Below are 18,098 nucleotides of genomic sequence, written 5' to 3'. Positions count from 1 at the left end.
CCTGGCTTTGATCAGGGTAGGGATGACTTCATCTGGAATGCCTTTTTCCTTCAGGATCCGGCGTTCAACCGCCATGCTGTCAAACGCAGCCGCGGTAAGTCTTGGAACAGACAAGGTCCCTGCTGGAGCAGGTCCTTTCTTAGAGGTAGAGGCCACGGGTCCTCCGTGAGCATCTCTTGAAGTTCCGGGTACCAAGTCCTTCTTGGCCAATCCGGAACCACGAGTATAGTTCTTACTCCTCTCCTTCTTATGATTCTCAGTACTTTTGGTATGAGAGGCAGAGGAGGGAACACATACACTGACTGGTACACCCACGGTGTTACCCGAGCGTCCACCGCTATTGCCTGAGGGTCCCTTGACCTGGCGCAATACCTGTCTAGTTTTTTGTTTAGACGGGACGCCATCATGAACACTGCTGACAGTGCTATCACATGATTTTCCGCCCAGCGAAGAATCCTTGCAGCTTCTGCCATTGCCCTCCTGCTTCTCGTGCCGCCCTGTCTGTTTACGTGGGCGACTGACGTGATGTTGTCCGATTGGATCAATACCGCCTGACCCTGAAGCAGGGGTTTCGCTTGACTTAGGGCATTGTAAATGGCCCTTAGTTCCAGAATGTTTATATGAAGAGATGTTTCCATGCTTGACCACAAGCCCTGGAAATTTCTTCCCTGTGTGACTGCTCCCCAGCCTCTCAGGCTGGCATCCGTGGTCACCAGGATCCAATCCTGAATGCCAAATCTGCGGCCCTCTAGTAGATGAGCACTCTGCAGCCACCACAGAAGAGACACCCTTGTCCTTGGCGACAGGGTTATCCGCTGATGCATCTGAAGATGCGATCCGGACCATTTGTCCAGTAGATCCCACTGAAACGTTCTTGCATGGAATCTTCCGAATGTAATCGCTTCGTAAGAAGCCACCATTTTTCCCAGGACCCTCGTGCACTGATGCACTGACACCTGGCCTGGTTTTAGGAGGTTCCTGACTAGCTCGGATAACTCCCTGGCCTTCTCCTCCGGGAGAAACACCTTCTTCTGGACTGTGTCCAGAATCATTCCTAGGAACAGTAGACGTGTCGTTGGAATCAGCTGCGATTTTGGAATATTTAGGATCCACCCGTGCTGACGTAACACTACCTGAGATAGTGCTACTCCGACTTCTAACTGTTTCCTGGACCTTGCCCTTATCAGGAGATCGTCCAAGTAAGGGATAATTAAGATGCCTTTTCTTAGAAGAAGAATCATCATTTCGGCCATTACCTTGGTAAAGACCCGAGGTGCCGTGGACAACCCAAACGGCAGCGTCTGAAACTGATAATGACAGTTTTGTACTACAAACCTGAGGTACCCTTGGTGAGAAGGGTAGATTGGGACGTGGAGATAAGCATCTTTGATGTCCAGAGACACCATATAGTCCCCTTCTTCCAGGTTCGCTATCACTGCTCTGAGTGACTCCATCTTGAATTTGAACCTTTTTATGTAAGTGTTCAAGGATTTCAGATTTAAAATTGGTCTCACCGAGCCGTCCGGCTTCGGTACCACAAACAGCGTGGAATAATACCCCTTTCCTTGTTGTAGGAGGGGTACCTTGATTATCACCTGCTGGGAATACAGCTTGTGAATGGCTTCCAAAACTGCCTCCCTGTCGGAGGGAGACTTTGGTAGAGCAGACTTCAGGAACCGGCGAGGGGGAAACGCCTCGAATTCCAGTTTGTACCCCTGCGATACTACCTGTAGAATCCAGGGGTCCACTTGCGAGTGAGCCCACTGCGCGTTGAAATTCTTGAGACGGGCCCCCACCGTCTCTGAGTCTGCTTGTAAAGCCCCAGCGTCATGCTGAAGACTTGGCAGAAGCAGGGGAGGGCTTCTGCTCCTGGGAAGCGGCTGCATGGTGCAGTCTTTTTCCTCTTCCTCTGCCCCGGGGCAGAAATGAGTGGCCTTTTGCTCGCTTGTACTTATGGGAACGAAAGGACTGAGTTTGAAAAGACGGTGTCTTTTTCTGCTGATGTGAGGTGACCTGGGGTAAAAAGGTGGACTTTCCAGCCGTTGCCGTGGCCACCAGGTCCGATAGACCAGCCCCAAATAACTCCTCCCCTTTATACGGCAATACTTCCATATGTCGTTTGGAATCCGCATCCCCTGACCACTGTCGCGTCCATAATGCTCTTCTGGCAGAAATGGACATAGCACTTACTCTTGATGCCAGGGTGCAAATATCCCTCTGTGCATCACGCATATATAGTAATGCATCCTTCAAATGCTCTATAGTTAACAATATATTGTCCCTGTCCAGGGTATCAATATTTTCAGTCAGGGAATCCGACCACGCGACTCCAGCACTGCACATCCAGGCTGAAGCGATAGCTGGTCGCAGTATAACACCAGTATGTGTGTATATACTTTTTAGGATATTTTCCAGCCTTCTATCAGCTGGTTCTTTGAGGGTGGCCGTATCAGGAGACGGTAACGCTACTTGTTTAGATAAACGTGTGAGCGCTTGATCTACCCTAGGGGGTGTTTCCCAACGCGCCCTAACCTCTGGCGGGAAAGGGTATAGTGCCAATAATTTATTAGAAATTAGCAGTTTTTTGTCGGGGGAAACCCACGCTTTATCACACACCTCATTTAATTCATCTGACTCAGGAAAAACTATTGGTAGTTTTTTCACACCCCACATAATACCCTTCTTTGTGGTACTTGTAGTGTCAGAAATGTTCAATGCCTCCTTCATTGCCGTGATCATGTAACGTGTGGCCCTACTGGACATTACGTTTGTCTCCTCACCGTCGACACTAGACTCAGTATCTGTGTCTGGGTCTGTGTCGACCCACTGAGGTAACGGGCGTTTTAGGGCCCCTGACGGTGCCTGAGACGCCTGGACAGGCACTAATTGATTTGCCGGCTGTCTCATGTCGTCAACAGTTTTTTGCAAAGTGCTGACATTGTCACGTAATTCTTTAAATACGATCATCCAGTCAGGTGTCGACTCCCTAGGGGGTGACATCACTAACCCAGGCAATTTCATTTTCCTCCTCATACATGTCGACACACACGTACCGACACACAGCACACACACCGGGAATGCTCTGATAGAGGACAGGACCCCACCAGCCCTTTGGAGAGACAGAGGGAGAGTTTGCCAGCACACACCAAGCGCTATATATATATATATACAGGGATAACCTTATATAAGTGTTACTCCCTTTTATAGCTGCTGTTTTTATTATTAGCTGCCAATAGTGCCCCCCTTCTCTTTTTTACCCTGATTCTGTAGCAGGTCTGCAGGGGAGAGTCAGGGAGCCGTCCTTCCAGCGAAGCTGTGAGGGAAAATGGCGCTTGTGTGCTGAGGAGATAAGGACGTCGTGAAGGGGCGGAGCCTATCTCCCGCTCTTTTCTGGAAAAATGGCAGGGGTTAAATACATCCATATAGCCCAGGAGCTATATGTGATGTATTTCTTTTTGCCAACCTAAGGTATATCTGTTATATTGCGTCTCAGGGCGCTCCCCCCCCAGCGCCCTGCACCCTCAGTGACCGGAGTGTGAAGTGTGCTGAGAGCAATGGCGCACAGCTGCAGTGCTGTGCGCTACCTTAGTTGAAGACAGGACCGTCTTCTGCCGCCGATTTCACCGGACCTCTTCGCTCTTTTGGCTCTGTAAGGGGGCCGGCGGCGCGGCTCCGGGACCCATCCAGACTGAACCTGTGATCGTCCCTCTGGAGCTAATGTCCAGTAGCCTAAGAAGCCCAATCCACTCTGCACGCAGGTGAGTTCGCTTCTTCTCCCCTTAGTCCCACGATGCAGTGAGCCTGTTGCCAGCAGGACTCACTGAAAATAAAAAACCTAAAATAAACTTTTATTCTAAGCAGCTCAGGAGAGCCACCTAGCCTGCACCCTTCTCGTTCGGGCACAAAAATCTAACTGAGGCTTGGAGGAGGGTCATAGGGGGAGAAGCCAGTGCACACCACCTGATCCTAAAGCTTTTATTCTTGTGCCCTGTCTCCTGCGGAGCCGCTATTCCCCATGGTCCTTACGGAGTCCCAGCATCCACTAGGACGTCAGAGAAAAGCAGGTAAGTTTGTATGTGTGTGTGTCACCCTTTGTCTGTATGGTCCTGAGGACGGGGTACTGACTCCAAAAGTACTTGGCCAATACAGGTGGTTTTGCATAATCGTTGTCTCTGAGTCCCTTTATTATGGTATCCGTACGCTGGGTTCCAGGTGAGTTGAGTAAATATTTACTTCTATAAGATTAGGTTTTATTCATATTGTTAGAATCATTTACACAACAAATTTTATGTAGCACAGTTGTGTCTGCTGTTACATGTCGCACATGAATAGGCTTTTAACACCAACATTCTTGCTCCATTACTTGAGTCTTAGCTCAATATTACACATTATTTGCTTGGAGTAGAAATTCGCTAAATCTGAAGTTAGAACGTCAGTTTACAATGCTTACTAATCCCTTTAGACTGCTTCTAAGTGTCCACTTTCTTTTTTTTTATCCCACATTACTGTAAGTTTGGCCAACATTTATATACATAACTCTGAAAAGTAATAAGAATATGTTTAATTTAAACAATTTTAAACACTTTGGTTGAGGTGTATGGCATTTTATTTTATAGATCTAGACTGTTGAACTCTAGGGGAAAAATACTGGTATACAGTATTCCATCTTTGAGACAGTTAGTGAATATAAATTTGTTATGCCCTCCTAAGAGTTAATTTTAACAACAATACGCTTAGGGGGCAATTCAGACCTGATCGCTCCTCTGCGAATTTGCAGAGGTTTGTGATCGGATCGTCGCCGCCTAGACAGAGTGAAAAACCGCCCTGTGCAAGTTTGCGTACACCTTGCAAAAATCTCTGTGACCGCCCGTCAGCTGCAAATCCATTCGCAACTCACTCACCATCGAATGATTTTTCCAGTCTGTGCAGTGTGTGCGTAGCCCAGGACCCACTCCTACAGTGCGATAGAATCAGGCAGTTCGGGGCTAGAGCTGACGTCACACACCCTCCCTGAAAATGCTTGGGCACACCTGCATTTTTCCTGCCACTCCCAGAACATGGCCAGTTACCACCCCCCAAACGCCGGCTTCCTGTCAATCAACTTGCGTACAACTAACGAACAAAAAAGTTGCTGGATTTTTTTTGCAGTTTGGCCTCGCGCAAGCGCACTATGATCCGTATGCATGCACAATCGATCGATATTTGGCCGCCTTGCTAATTCACACAACAGCGATAAGGTCTGAATCAGGCCCTATGTTTTAACTGCTGCATCATACAATCTGCCACATATCTGCTGGCATTTTCTGCTACCAATAATGCATACTAAACCCACGATCGCAGCTAATGTTATCGCACATTATCTACCAAAAAATCCACTTATCGCAGCCTGCACACTCCCTTTTATCACACCTATCCTATTCCAAAATGGTGATAACGGTATTTGTGCGATAATTCTAGCAGGCAAAATAGAAGTATAGAAGAAAATGGGAAAATCTGCATGTACCCCCAAAAAGCCAAACTAATATAGGAAAACATTATAGAAACAGTGGTGAATTTCCCACTAGGCATGTGAGGCACGTGCCTAGGGTGCGGCACTTGCTGGGAGGCGACACATAAGGCTCATGAGACCAGGTGATTCTTTTTTTGTCTTTACGACTTATTTTTTTTTACCCCAATTTCCATCACTTAGATTTTTTACCCTAAAAATGACATGTCATTTATTGGCCAATTCAAAATTATTAAAAACTCCTATGTGCCTAATTAGTCATTCAGGGGGGTGTCCCAGGGGTTCTGAACCAAATACCAAAATTTTTAGATTAAAATAGGAAACTTTGCACTACTTATTCCCTGCCCAGAGATGGAGAAGAGAAATCCGCAATAAACCCTTTGACTTATCGCTGGTAACTTTTTGCCGTTAATAGGATACTAATATTTATATATTCAGGGGAATACAAGCTATATAGCTGGAAATCTAGTTTCAGAATAACTGCACACTGACAAAAAAAAGAATGAGCAAGTACATCAATTAAGTACTTACGTTACAGGCTTCTCAAGCCGACTTCCTTGAGATCCAACTATTTCACCCAAAGTGCAAAACATCTGACCAAGAAAATCCTATGGGGAATAAACAAAACCATTATCACTAGAGGCATAAAACCTTTGGTCTTTTCTCATCAGCTAACCACATGTTTTAAACAGAGCGGGATACAACTGTATTAGCCTTATGCCACTCTTTCATCCACATGTCCTATTTTCTTTTCAGTCAGTTCACCTCAAGAAGGAGTATAACATTCATCCACAGACTACAGATCTGTCCTTATACATCTAGCCTCAGCATGCCACACAGCGTGAAATGCCTGGCGCAAGTGAGCCACCAGGTCACGTGCAATTCTGCTAGCGTCGTGTTTTTTTTTTGTCAAATATGTATTTTAGTTACAACGCAGTGTGATTTGGCTGCACCGGGAGACTGTGCTAATTAATTTGATATGTGACACTTGTATCTGACGGAGTCTGTATACGGAGCAGAACAGAACTCGCATTGAAAAGAAGCTGCGCTGCTACATTGTAGCAATCCGTATACAGAGTCAGAGACTCGGGCGCACACAGACATACAAGTGTCATATCAAATTAATTAGCGCAGTCTCCTGGTGCATCTTCGCTGCATCACGTTGCAACTAAAATGCAATTTCAGTACAAAAAGGTATAGTGTCACTATTCCATGATTTTAGCATATGGCAAAGTCTATTAGCTTAGAATGGTAGTATACAGTAATTTGCTTTTATAGTAACAGAATTCAGAAAAGTAATGAATAAGCTGTTTGGAAAATGACAAGGTAAGCCTGTGTTACAAAGTAACCATAATAGGCTGTGATGACCATCATCTAACAAGCAGCATGTGGAACAAACATTAAATACACAACAATGTATAGAAAAGGTCAGGCACAAATGGCAAGCGTACGAAGGCTGGCTTAGCTGACTGACAGTTTGCACTTACAAAATAAGAGGGCAAAGAAAGTAATCTTAAATGCAAATAAATGTACATATACAAGAAAGTGCATAGACCTCAGTGCGCTGCCAATAGCAGCTGTCAGGGGGCTTGTCAGTCCCCCATCCTAACTGGAGAAAAAATTAAATATATGTGAAGACAGTACTAAATGGTAAACATTAATGTGTACTGAATGAATTATTGGTTGCTTAGAAAAAGAAGAAAACACATTTATTAAATGCTAAAATACAGCTTTGTCTTCACATATACATTATATGAGCTTAAGTGCAAAGCAGTTCCATTGGAGACAAACTGTTGGAACAGGTTTCTGTACTACTAGCTACTGGACATGGGAGTGTACAGAGACTTAGGGTGGAATTCAATCAAATGCGGTAATTTACTGTGTGCTAATTTATCACCCAAGGCTATTCAATTAGCCCCAAAGTGATCCTGCCAGCAGCACTTATTGGGGGAGTTTTTACGTGAAAACTTTTCACCAATAATTAGGAGTTTAACAGGTACAGTGACCATGTCAACCCACAAATCCTTGAACTTTTCACGGATTCAGTGTGTTGACGGCCATTAACACGTTAAGTTAATGGATGTTAAAATAAGATTTGTGTGAAAAAGGGTCTGGAATTGAACAGGCTCAGACGATAAAGCCAGAGGCTACCACTTTTTTTCACTCCCGTTAACATAACGGGGCTAACTGACTTTGGCCCTTACAGTAGTTGCAATAAAATAGAAGTGCAGATGGCAATAGGTGAATGATTCAATCACATTCTAGAATCCACAGATGGAATCTATTAATTAGATGTATTCATAGAATAGACAGGGATACAGTATATTTATATCACAAACCTACTGAATCACTTAAGGCCTAGCAGATAGATGACAGTTTAATAATCAACATACGTTCTTATGGTCGTAATGCCATTATTAAAAAAAAAATCACAATGTGTGCAGCCTTCAGGGTCACACAATCATTCCTCTAGTTTTCTGTATCACTGGGTGCAATGCTATGTCACTCCTTTAAAGTGTAGAAGTATTTTGGCAAAATAATTGTTGAATGCTACTATAGTGGAGTGCCAGTAGAGAATACCATATCTGGGTCATGTCAGGAATACAAACCTCTTCCTTTATTTACTGCCTGTCTAGTCTTACTTTGCGGGACATAGACCCAATAACACAAATAGTCATATAGAGTGACGGGCTTGCATAACATTTGCATATATATATGGGACTGGATGCCCACCCCTTTCTGACTTCCTATCCGTGGACAGATAAGCCATGTTTTTATCTTACTTTCTGTACGTTTGATACCTGCATTCATGGATGAATTTTAATCCAATACCCATACCTGTGGACAGATAAGCCTATTATATTCTTTTATATTGTACGATTAATACCTGCACTTTCTATTTTTGAATCAGCTGCTATATATGTCCTTTTATTTTGTGTACTGTTTTATTTATATATGTGACCTGCATGTTCTGGCAGGAGTGTGTTCATTAAACTATTGTTTTTAACTAAACATAGTTTCTCCTTTTAAAATTGGAACCTGCACAGTTCCTATAAATTGTTTATTCTGAAAAACATCTGTGGAAATTTGAAAACAGTACACACTATGTTTATTTTATCTCTCCTTTACATGTGCTGTCTATAAGAGTCATCTACCAGAAATACCCGCAGCTAAGTTTATTATAATTTATCTGTTTTATTATCACAAATCTTTTTCACGAGGAGTGAGTCACCAACACTACCAGGCGCTTTTTTATACTTCATTTTTTAATGTTTATCTTTATATTGTTTTAAAGCTGCCACTTACGTATATGTGAGGAGTGTTAGGTGTGACCATTTAGTCATTATATCCCTTTGCCTTTAGGGGTCTTACTGAATACACCTAGGCGCTATTCTCTATTTTTTTCATATATATATATATATATATATATATAAACTTGCTGACTGTTCTTAATGCCACGAAACACTCCATTAAGACCCCAGACTTCCCATTTCACGGTACATGTGGGAGACTGTACTTCTCTCACACTATACTATGCCACCATTAACAGGACAAACATGTCACTGTTTGCATTATGATTCACCTCAAAATACAGCACTGAATAATATATTACACAGAGCTTTATATATAAAAATATTAATATCATATTAGTTTTATCAATGCTCAATCATCTTTTTAAGTGTAGTTGTGGGATGAGAGATTTAAGGAAGACCTTAACAATACTGCAGATTAGTTTACTAGAGCATGTTCAAAATATAAAAAGTAATGTTGATACTCATATGGCCTACCTCCAAACATTTATGTAACTGAAGTTCCGGATAAGACAGGCAGGGGGACATACACTAACTTGGTGGTATGGTCATGTAAATGAGGGTGTGGCTAATTCCTCTCTACCCCTTCCATTGCTCAGTGATTCATGTAGAACCCATAAACAGGACATTCCCCATCTGTCTTGGAGTCAGGCCAAAAGTCCTGAGTGCCAGTCACCACACATTGGTACTGCCCTATCTAGACAGTTCGTTACAACCAAGCTGATTCATTCTGAAGTGCAACACAGGGCTAAAATTAAACTGTTATTTTTGACACATTTCCAATAAGAATAATAATTCTAAAAGCATATTTCCATTTTCTAGTCAATTGAATCCATATCTACATTTATTATCTTAGTCAATCAGTCACCAAATATCAAAAATATTCTTCTAGTTTCTGCCCTATGATTAGCTTAATCACAGAGTCCTAATAAGGAACTGATTTCACACCCAACTTAAAATATACAAAAATCATGCAGATAACTGTGGGGAAATAAAACACCAGTTTGCTAATACCATGTAACATTACGGTGTAACTTACAAGCAAGAGATAGCAAGCAACATACAGTATAGCTGGCGGTTAATAACAAGTATGTATTTGAAAGATTTTTCAATTTTACTACTTATTTCTAATCATCTCAACGTATATACCAGGGTATCCCAAAATGAGGGGACACATTTTATTTCTGCCCATCTTTAAAGTTAATTGTATTTCAAAGTCTGACTTTGGGAGCTAATGTTGGTCTCCTTTCCAGGACATTGATCGTTAACGTTATGACTGAGCAACGAAGCCCTCATCCACATGCTGCCTAGTCCATGCGAGACACATACCCACGTGAGACTGACTGTGCAAGCTTCGAGCAGAGAAGCTCTCACCCACATGCTGCCTAGTCCATGCGTAGACAGACACATACCCACGTGAGACGGACTGTGCAAGCTTCGAGCAGAGAAGCTCTCACCCACATGCTGCCTAGTCCATGCGTAGACAGACACATATCCACGTGAGACTGACTGTGCAAGCTTCGAGCAGAGAAGCTCTCACCCACATGCTGCCTAGTCCATGCGTAGACAGACACATACCCACGTGAGATGGACTGTGCAAGCTTCGAGCAGAGAAGCTCTCACCCACATGCTGCCTAGTCCATGCGTAGACAGACACATATCCACGTGAGACTGACTGTGCAAGCTTCGAGCAGAGAAGCTCTCACCCACATGCTGCCTAGTCCATGCGTAGACAGACACATACCCACGTGAGACGGACTGTGCAAGCTTCGACCAGCAAAGAAGCCCTCACCCACATGCTGCCTAGTCCATGCGTAGACAGACACATACCCACGTGAGACTGACTGTGCAAGCTTCGACCAGCAGAGAAGCTCTCACCCACATGCTGACTGATCTAGTCATGGACAGACACACACACAAACACACTGCATATGCACCACTTTCTCTCTCTCCCTCCTTTTTAATCCTTGTCGGCTGTCTTGCCAGTGAATTGCCATGCCAAGCTCGGTGGTGCCCATCTAAGGGATGTGATATTCAAACCTTGAACAGAGCTATGAACTCCTGTACCTTGGTTATGTATTACACATAGTCCTTAATAAATGTGCTTGCTCCAGTTCTAGACACTGTACTTAAGTTTAAAATGTGTCACATCATTATGGGACATCCTGTAAATATTTAGCTGATCCACTTTGTAGATTCAGAATTACAGGGATGGTATTTTTATACCAACCAGTGTCTCAATTTCTACATTATTGTTACAAGCGGTCATACAAAAAAAAAAAAAAATTGGCCAGTTGTATTCAAGATACTGCTGATATTTTCAAACATCTTTCAGATATTGACTTTGGCTAATTTTATTATTGGAATTTATTTATATGGCACCACCAAGTGTCCGTAGTACTGTGCTAGGATAAAATTCCAATGAAACACCAGCAAATCATTATAAAAAAAAATAAGTGCAAATACACTACAACTACAATTAAACCGTGAAATAATGACAACAAAGTGGACATTAAAACCGTATCACTCAGTTTGTGCTTTGGGGCTGGAGCTGGCAGAAAGAATCAGACAGTGAGTGGGAACACACTGGATACAAGGGCAGATACTTCTGCCCTTGACTCTGTTGCTCCGCCAACCACTATTCACCCTCGCAGATCAACACCTCAAGCCTGGCACACCAAATGCACCAGATATCTACAAAAATGCTCACGTACTGCCGAGCGACAGTGGAGGAAATCACACTCTAAAGCAGACTCCTCCATTTCAAATTCATGCTCTCATCCTTCAGTACTGCCCTTTCCCTTGCTAAACAATCATACTTCAAAATCCTCATTTCTACCCAGTCTTCCAACCCCCGGCACCTCTTTGCCACTGTTAACTCCCTCCTCTGCCCACCACCACCTCCTCTCCCTTCCTCATTGTCTGCTCTTGACTTTGCCACTTATTTCACATCCAAGATTGACTCCATACGTCAGGATATCACATCCCACCAGACCAGCAACCAGCCACCACCCATCCCTTGCCACCCCTCCCCTTCCCTCTTACCAACTCTGACATCTTTCTCCCATGTATCTGGCGAGGAAGTCATGGCCCTCATCCGTTCCTCCCTACCCCCACAACCTCCACGCTCGACCCTATCCCCTCCCACCTCCTCCGCTACCTCTCTCCTTCTGCCTGTTCCCATCTTGCCCACCTTCTCAATCTCTCCCTTTCATCAGGCACTGTCCCCTCTGCCTTCAAACATGCTCTTGTCTCCCCTATTCTTAAAAAACCTACCCTTGATCCTAACACTCTCTCCAACTATCGACCCATCTCTCTCCTCCCCTTTGCCTCCAAACTTCTTGAGCGTATTGTCTATAATCGCCTCACTGCCTTTCTTTCCTCTCACTCACTGCTTGACCCATTCCAGTCTGGTTTCCGTTCTCTCCACTCCACTGAAACTGCCCTCACAAAAGTCTGCAATGACCTCCATGCAACCAAATCTAAGGGCCACTACTCTCTGCTTATTCTTCTTGACCTCTCTGCTGCTTTTGACACTGTGGACCACCCCCTCCTTCTGCAAATCCTTCACTCTCTTGGTCTGTGTGATACTGCCCTCTCCTGGCTGTCCTCCTTCCTCTCTGATCGTTCCTTCTCTGTCTCCTCTCATGATGCTACCTCCCCCCCACTTCCACTAACTGTTGGTGTCCCCCAAGGCTCTGTTCTTGGTCCTCTCCTTTTCTCTCTCTATACGTCCTCTTTAGGTGAACTCATTAGTTCTTTTAACTTCCAATACCACCTCTATGCTGATGACACTCAAATCTACCTCTCCTCCCCTGATCTCTCCACGGCTCTCCTCACTCGTACCTCAAACTGTCTTACTGCTATCTCTTCCTGGATGTCTCAGCGCTTTCTTAAACTCAACAAGTCTAAGACTGAGCTGATCATCTTCCCACCCTCCCGCACAGCCTCACCTCCCACAATCTCATTATCCTTTGATGGCACGACTATCTCCCCTAGCCCCCAAGTACGCTGTCTTGGCGTAATCCTTGACTCCTCCCTCTCCTTCAAACCACACATTCAGCACCTCTCACAAACCTGTCATTTTCATCTCAAAAACATTTCTAGAATCAGACCTTTTCTCACCCAGGATGCCACAAAGATCATTATTCACTCACTGATTATTTCCAGACTGGACTACTGTAATCTCCTCCTAACTGGCCTCCCTGACAATTACCTCTCTCCACTCCAATCTATCCTCAATGCTGCTGCCCGGCTCATCTTCCTCACCAAACGCACTACGTCTACCTCCCCTCTCCTACAGGCCCTCCACTGGCTTCCCTTCCCTTTCAGAATCCAATTCAAACTTCTCACACTCACTTACAAAGCTCTCACCCACTCCTCTCCCATCTACATCTCTGACCTTATCTCCCTTTACTCTCCCACCCGTCCTCTTCGCTCTGCTAATGCACGCCGACTCTCCTGTCTTCTGATTACTTCCTCCCACTCCTATCTCCAAGATTTTTCACGTGTTGCTCCCTTTCTCTGGAATTCTTTACCTCTCCCCCTCAGACTCTCCACCTCTCTACAAAACTTCAAACGGGCTCTTAAAACCCATTTCTTTACCAAACCTAGCCAAATCTCAACCTAACCCTCTGTTCCATTCTCTCTATGTACCCCATCTGTGTCACCCGTCTGTCTACCCCTCCCCTTAGAATGTAAGCTCTCACGAGTAGGGCCCTCTTCCCTCATGTGCCTATACTTTTCTTACTTTAATAATCCTCAACTGCCCAGATCCCGCAGTTTTTTGGCCACCTGGAATTTATCTCTATGTTTACTGGTGTAGTTATGCTTAGTTGCCCTGTACTTGTCCTATATTGTCTTCAACTGTAAGTCACTGTTTTTACTGTTTTGATTATGTGCATATGTACTCTGTAATTGGGCGCTGCGGAACCCTTGTGGCGCCATATAAATAAAGGATAATAATAATAATAATAATAATAAATAATAATAATAAATACAGTGCAGTGAGAGAACAGGAGTGTGGAGGGGCTGGTATCAGGATCCTGGTGCTTGTGATGCTGGAAGTCAGAATACTGATAGTGGCATCCCGATGCTCAGGATTCCTCCCGGTGGCCTAAACCTAACCCTCTCTTCCATGCAGCCTAAACCTAACCCTCTCCTGGAGAGCCTAATCCTAAAGGCAGTGCCACACCGGATGACATGAATGATAACGTTCATTATTTTCCCTTGAACTTCCCGGGCACCCGGATGAATGATAATGAACGAGACAGAGCAGTCACACTGAGCGATTTAATGAACGACTGAACGATATGTCTATAGTTTGACTCTAGGGTTTCGGTGCCTTATTTAAATGTTTGTTCTGCATTTACATGTCATCGCTCATCATTAGCACCGGCCACACTGAACGATATGTACAGTGTCGTCACAGATACAGCCAGAATTAAGCTGCAGTGACAGATGACGGACTGCCTTGTTGATGAAGCCGCGGGAGCGCCTATTGTTCATTGTTTAAAAAAGACATCAGTGAACTCGAAGGTGTTCAAAGGCGAGCTACTAAATTGATTAAAGGCCTAGAAGGACTGGACTATAAGGAAAGACTTACTAGTCTGAATATGTATACACTAGAAAAGAGGCGCCTAAGAGGAGATATTATTAATATCTTCAAATATGTAAAGGGACATCACAAAGAGTTATCAGAGGAATTATTTATTAAAAGAACACAGTTTAGGACACGTGGGCACTCGCTGCGACTGGAGGAGAGAAAGTTCCGAACGCAACGGAGGAAAGGGTTCTTCACTGTTAGGGCAATCAGGATGTGGAATTCCCTGCCAGGGAAGGTGGTAATGGCGGACTCTGTAATTGGATTTAAAAAAGGAATGGATATATTTCTGAATGAAAAAGCTATCCAAGGTTATAATACTTAAAATATCAACGTGGTTAATCCGGGGGTAACATGAGTTATAGTAGCTAACTAGTCATAAAACATTATTTAGCAAGTATGTAGAATCATCACAACTTAAAACAGGTTGAACACGATGGGCAATTTGCCTCTATTCAACCTCAAATACTATGTTACTATGTTTGCACCAGCCACACTGGATGATATTTTAATTGATGCTGCTCAGAAGGGTAAAAATGAGCGATAATGTTTAAAATATCATACAGTGTGGCACTGCCTTAACCTTCCCTCCCCACACAGCCTAACCCTAACCCACCCATCGCAGCCTAAACCTAACCCCCCCACCACCACAACCCACCCACGGCTTATCAGAAAAGTAATGAATCAGCTGTTTGGATGTCTTCCATAACAGTCTTCATTGTCACATGCAGAACATTTCATCATGATGTACAAGGTAAGCTAGACTAAAATACTTCGCACCAAGGGACATGTCTAGTCCTAGTGTATTTTCATATCTTCCTCCCACTCAGCATGTACACCCAGGGATTGGACTGGACGAAAGGGGGAAACCCCGCGGTGGGCCCCACTGCCTGGGAGGGGGATGGACAGATGGACAACTCCCTCTTCTAGGGATCAGATTTTGTACTTGAATTATATATTATGCATATGTTACATTATACTGCAAAGGACTATGGCGGGCTTTCTGCGTTGCTGTTATTAATCTGGGATATTATCATGCATGATCAGTATTTACTATATATTTTTATCAAGGAGACCAGACCATGCACTCACTAATGGTTATCCAAGCCTCTAAGCATGGACCGCTACCACTGCATTTCCCTGGTGGGCCCTTCATGACCCAGTCAGACACTGTGTACACCTGATCCCAATCCCTGGCTTTGTGCCAGAGTTTACTGAGCATGTACAGGTCTCTGGGAAAATGGCGTTCTCACTTTGTTACCGGGGACATATCTACTGCAATGAGCAAATCACTGGAAAATGTCCGCCGTGCCATTTTCCTGGTGATTTAAGTCACTAGTGCCGGTTGCTGGGGGACTGCATAGGGGTAAGTATAATTATAGGAGCGCAGAGTGTGAGGTTTGGCCCCCTCCTTGGACCCATTATAAATGTGCCAATGCCCCTACCCCCCTCATATTTTGTGTTCCAAGTAAGGTATGTAGAATCTTCCAGAGCAGGACCTACATGCATAGACAGATTGTGTCACCTGGAGCACAGCATAGTTCCTGCTGGGATGGCATGCTCAGGGCTCCCCTCAGTAAATGACTACAGTACCCAGCCCCTCAAGTGCAGGGCCGATTTATAACTGCAGTGGTCGGAGCTCAACTCCAAGTGTGCAGCATTTGGAGCTTCTGCTGTTGCTGCCAATACCTATAGTTGGCTGTATACAGGGCTGTCTCTAGACAATTTGGCTCCCATGCATACACACAATAAAAATATTTTAAAAAGCCCCCCCCCCCCCCCCCACACATACATTTACGTGGAGGGGTGTGATGGCATAAAAGGGGTACATGAAGGGATGTGATGGCATAAAAGGGGTGCATGGAGAGGTCTGATGGCATAAAAAAGGCATGTGGGTGGCATATTTTGTGTGCAGATGTTGACCAATAAATATGACTGGTTTGGTGGCTCCCCACCGGAAATTATTGCCCATCACCAGAATAATGTGAGTAAAATGGACGAGGTGGAGCGAATGCGCTAGCCCAGCCACAGCAGCTGCTCCCATAGACGATTGCAGAGCTCCACTTCTCACAGCTCCAGCAACACAGGAAGTGCTCTGGCTGCATCACACACAGTCAGTGTGACACACTTAGTAAATATCAACAAAATCTAGATATAGAATATTTAACATAAAACATGTGTTTGTGTATCTCCACACACAGATTATTACTCCACTACCTGCGTGTTTTAGACACCCTCCCTGACGAAGTCTACTGTGACAAAACCGGTCGGGTTGTTAGAGCAAAGTACTGGACGCACAGATCGGGACCCCGCTGTTCGAGTGCGGCACAGGTGGATGATGACTGTCAGCGTTTCCGTCTCAGGACACTGTTAGGTGTACTCCGGAGGCACCTCCACAGGAGTTTTGGGATTGGAGCCAGTGAACGTATACCTTGATGTATGTGAGCTTGTACTTTTTATTAGTAAAGATTTTGCTTGTTACTCACGGATGCGCCTTCTTTTCTTTGTTCTCTCCACATGTATTGAGCCGGTGGAACGGCTCCCAGGAACTGGTGACATTATACATCAAACAAGGACATTTTATCTGATTTTATTTGAATTAATTGAGAGTACATTCGTCTGCGCACTCTATGTATTTGTTTCTAATATACACTGCTCAAAAAAATAAAGGGAACACTTAAACAACACATCCTAGATCTGAATGAATGAAATATTCTTATTAAATACTTTGTTCTTTACATAGTTGAATGTGCTGACAACAAAATCACACAAAAATTATCAATGGAAATCAAATTTATTAACCCAAAATTAAAGTGGAAAAACACACTACAGGCTGATCCAACTTTGATGTAATGTCCTTAAAACAAGTCAAAATGAGGCTCAGTAGTGTGTGTGGCCTCCACGTGCCTGTATGACCTCCCTACAACGCCTGGGCATGCTCCTGATGAGGTGGCGGATGGTCTCCTGTGGGATCTCCTCCCAGACCTGGACTAAAGCATCCGACAACTCCTGGACAGTCTGTGGTGCAACGGTGCATTGGTGGATGGAGCGAGACATGATGTCCCAGATGTGCTCAATTGGATTCAGGACTGGGGAACGGGCGGGCCAGTCCATAGCATCAATGCCTTCGTCTTGCAGGAACTGCTGACACACTCCAGCCACATGAGGTCTAGCATTGTCTTGCATTAGGAGGAACCCAGGGCCAACCGCACCAGCATATGGTCTCACAAGGGGTCTGAGGATCTCATCTCGATACCTAATGGCAGTCAGGCTACCTCTGGCAAGCACATGGAGGGCTGTGCGGCCCCCCAAAGAAATGCCACCCCACACCATTACTGACCCACTGCCAAACCGGTCATGCTGGAGGATGTTGCAGGCAGCAGAACGTTCTGCTTGGTGTCTCCAGACTCTGTCACACGTGCTCAGTGAGAACCTGCTTTCATCTGTGAAGAGCACAGGGCGCCAGTGGCGAATTTGCCAATCTTGGTGTTCTCTGTCAAATAGCAAACGTCCTGCATAGTGTTGGGCTGTAAGCACAACCCCCACCTGTGGACGTCGGGCCCTCATACCACCTCATGGAGTCTGTTTCTCATCGTTTGAGTAGACACATGCACATTTGTGGCTTGCTGGAGGTCATTTTGCAGGGCTCTGGCAGTGCTCCTCCTGTTCCTCCTTGCAC

The 18,098-nt window shown here is 44.6% G+C and overlaps 1 protein-coding gene across 1 annotated transcript in view; it reads right to left on the bottom strand.

Annotated features, from left to right (window-relative positions):
• The window catches only part of CPNE8 (copine 8), a 684,333-nt gene that overhangs the window by 341,526 nt on the left and 324,709 nt on the right, over positions 1–18,098 (bottom strand). Inside the window, exon 6 of the mRNA XM_063927097.1 lies at positions 6,038–6,114. Coding sequence (XP_063783167.1) covers positions 6,038–6,114 — 77 coding nt within the window. The remainder of the gene's footprint in view (positions 1–6,037; positions 6,115–18,098) is intronic.

Source organism: Pseudophryne corroboree, chromosome 6 (assembly GCF_028390025.1).
Source record: "Pseudophryne corroboree isolate aPseCor3 chromosome 6, aPseCor3.hap2, whole genome shotgun sequence".
Lineage (NCBI taxonomy): Eukaryota > Metazoa > Chordata > Amphibia > Anura > Myobatrachidae > Pseudophryne > Pseudophryne corroboree.
This window is presented reverse-complemented; position numbering and strand designations above follow the sequence as displayed.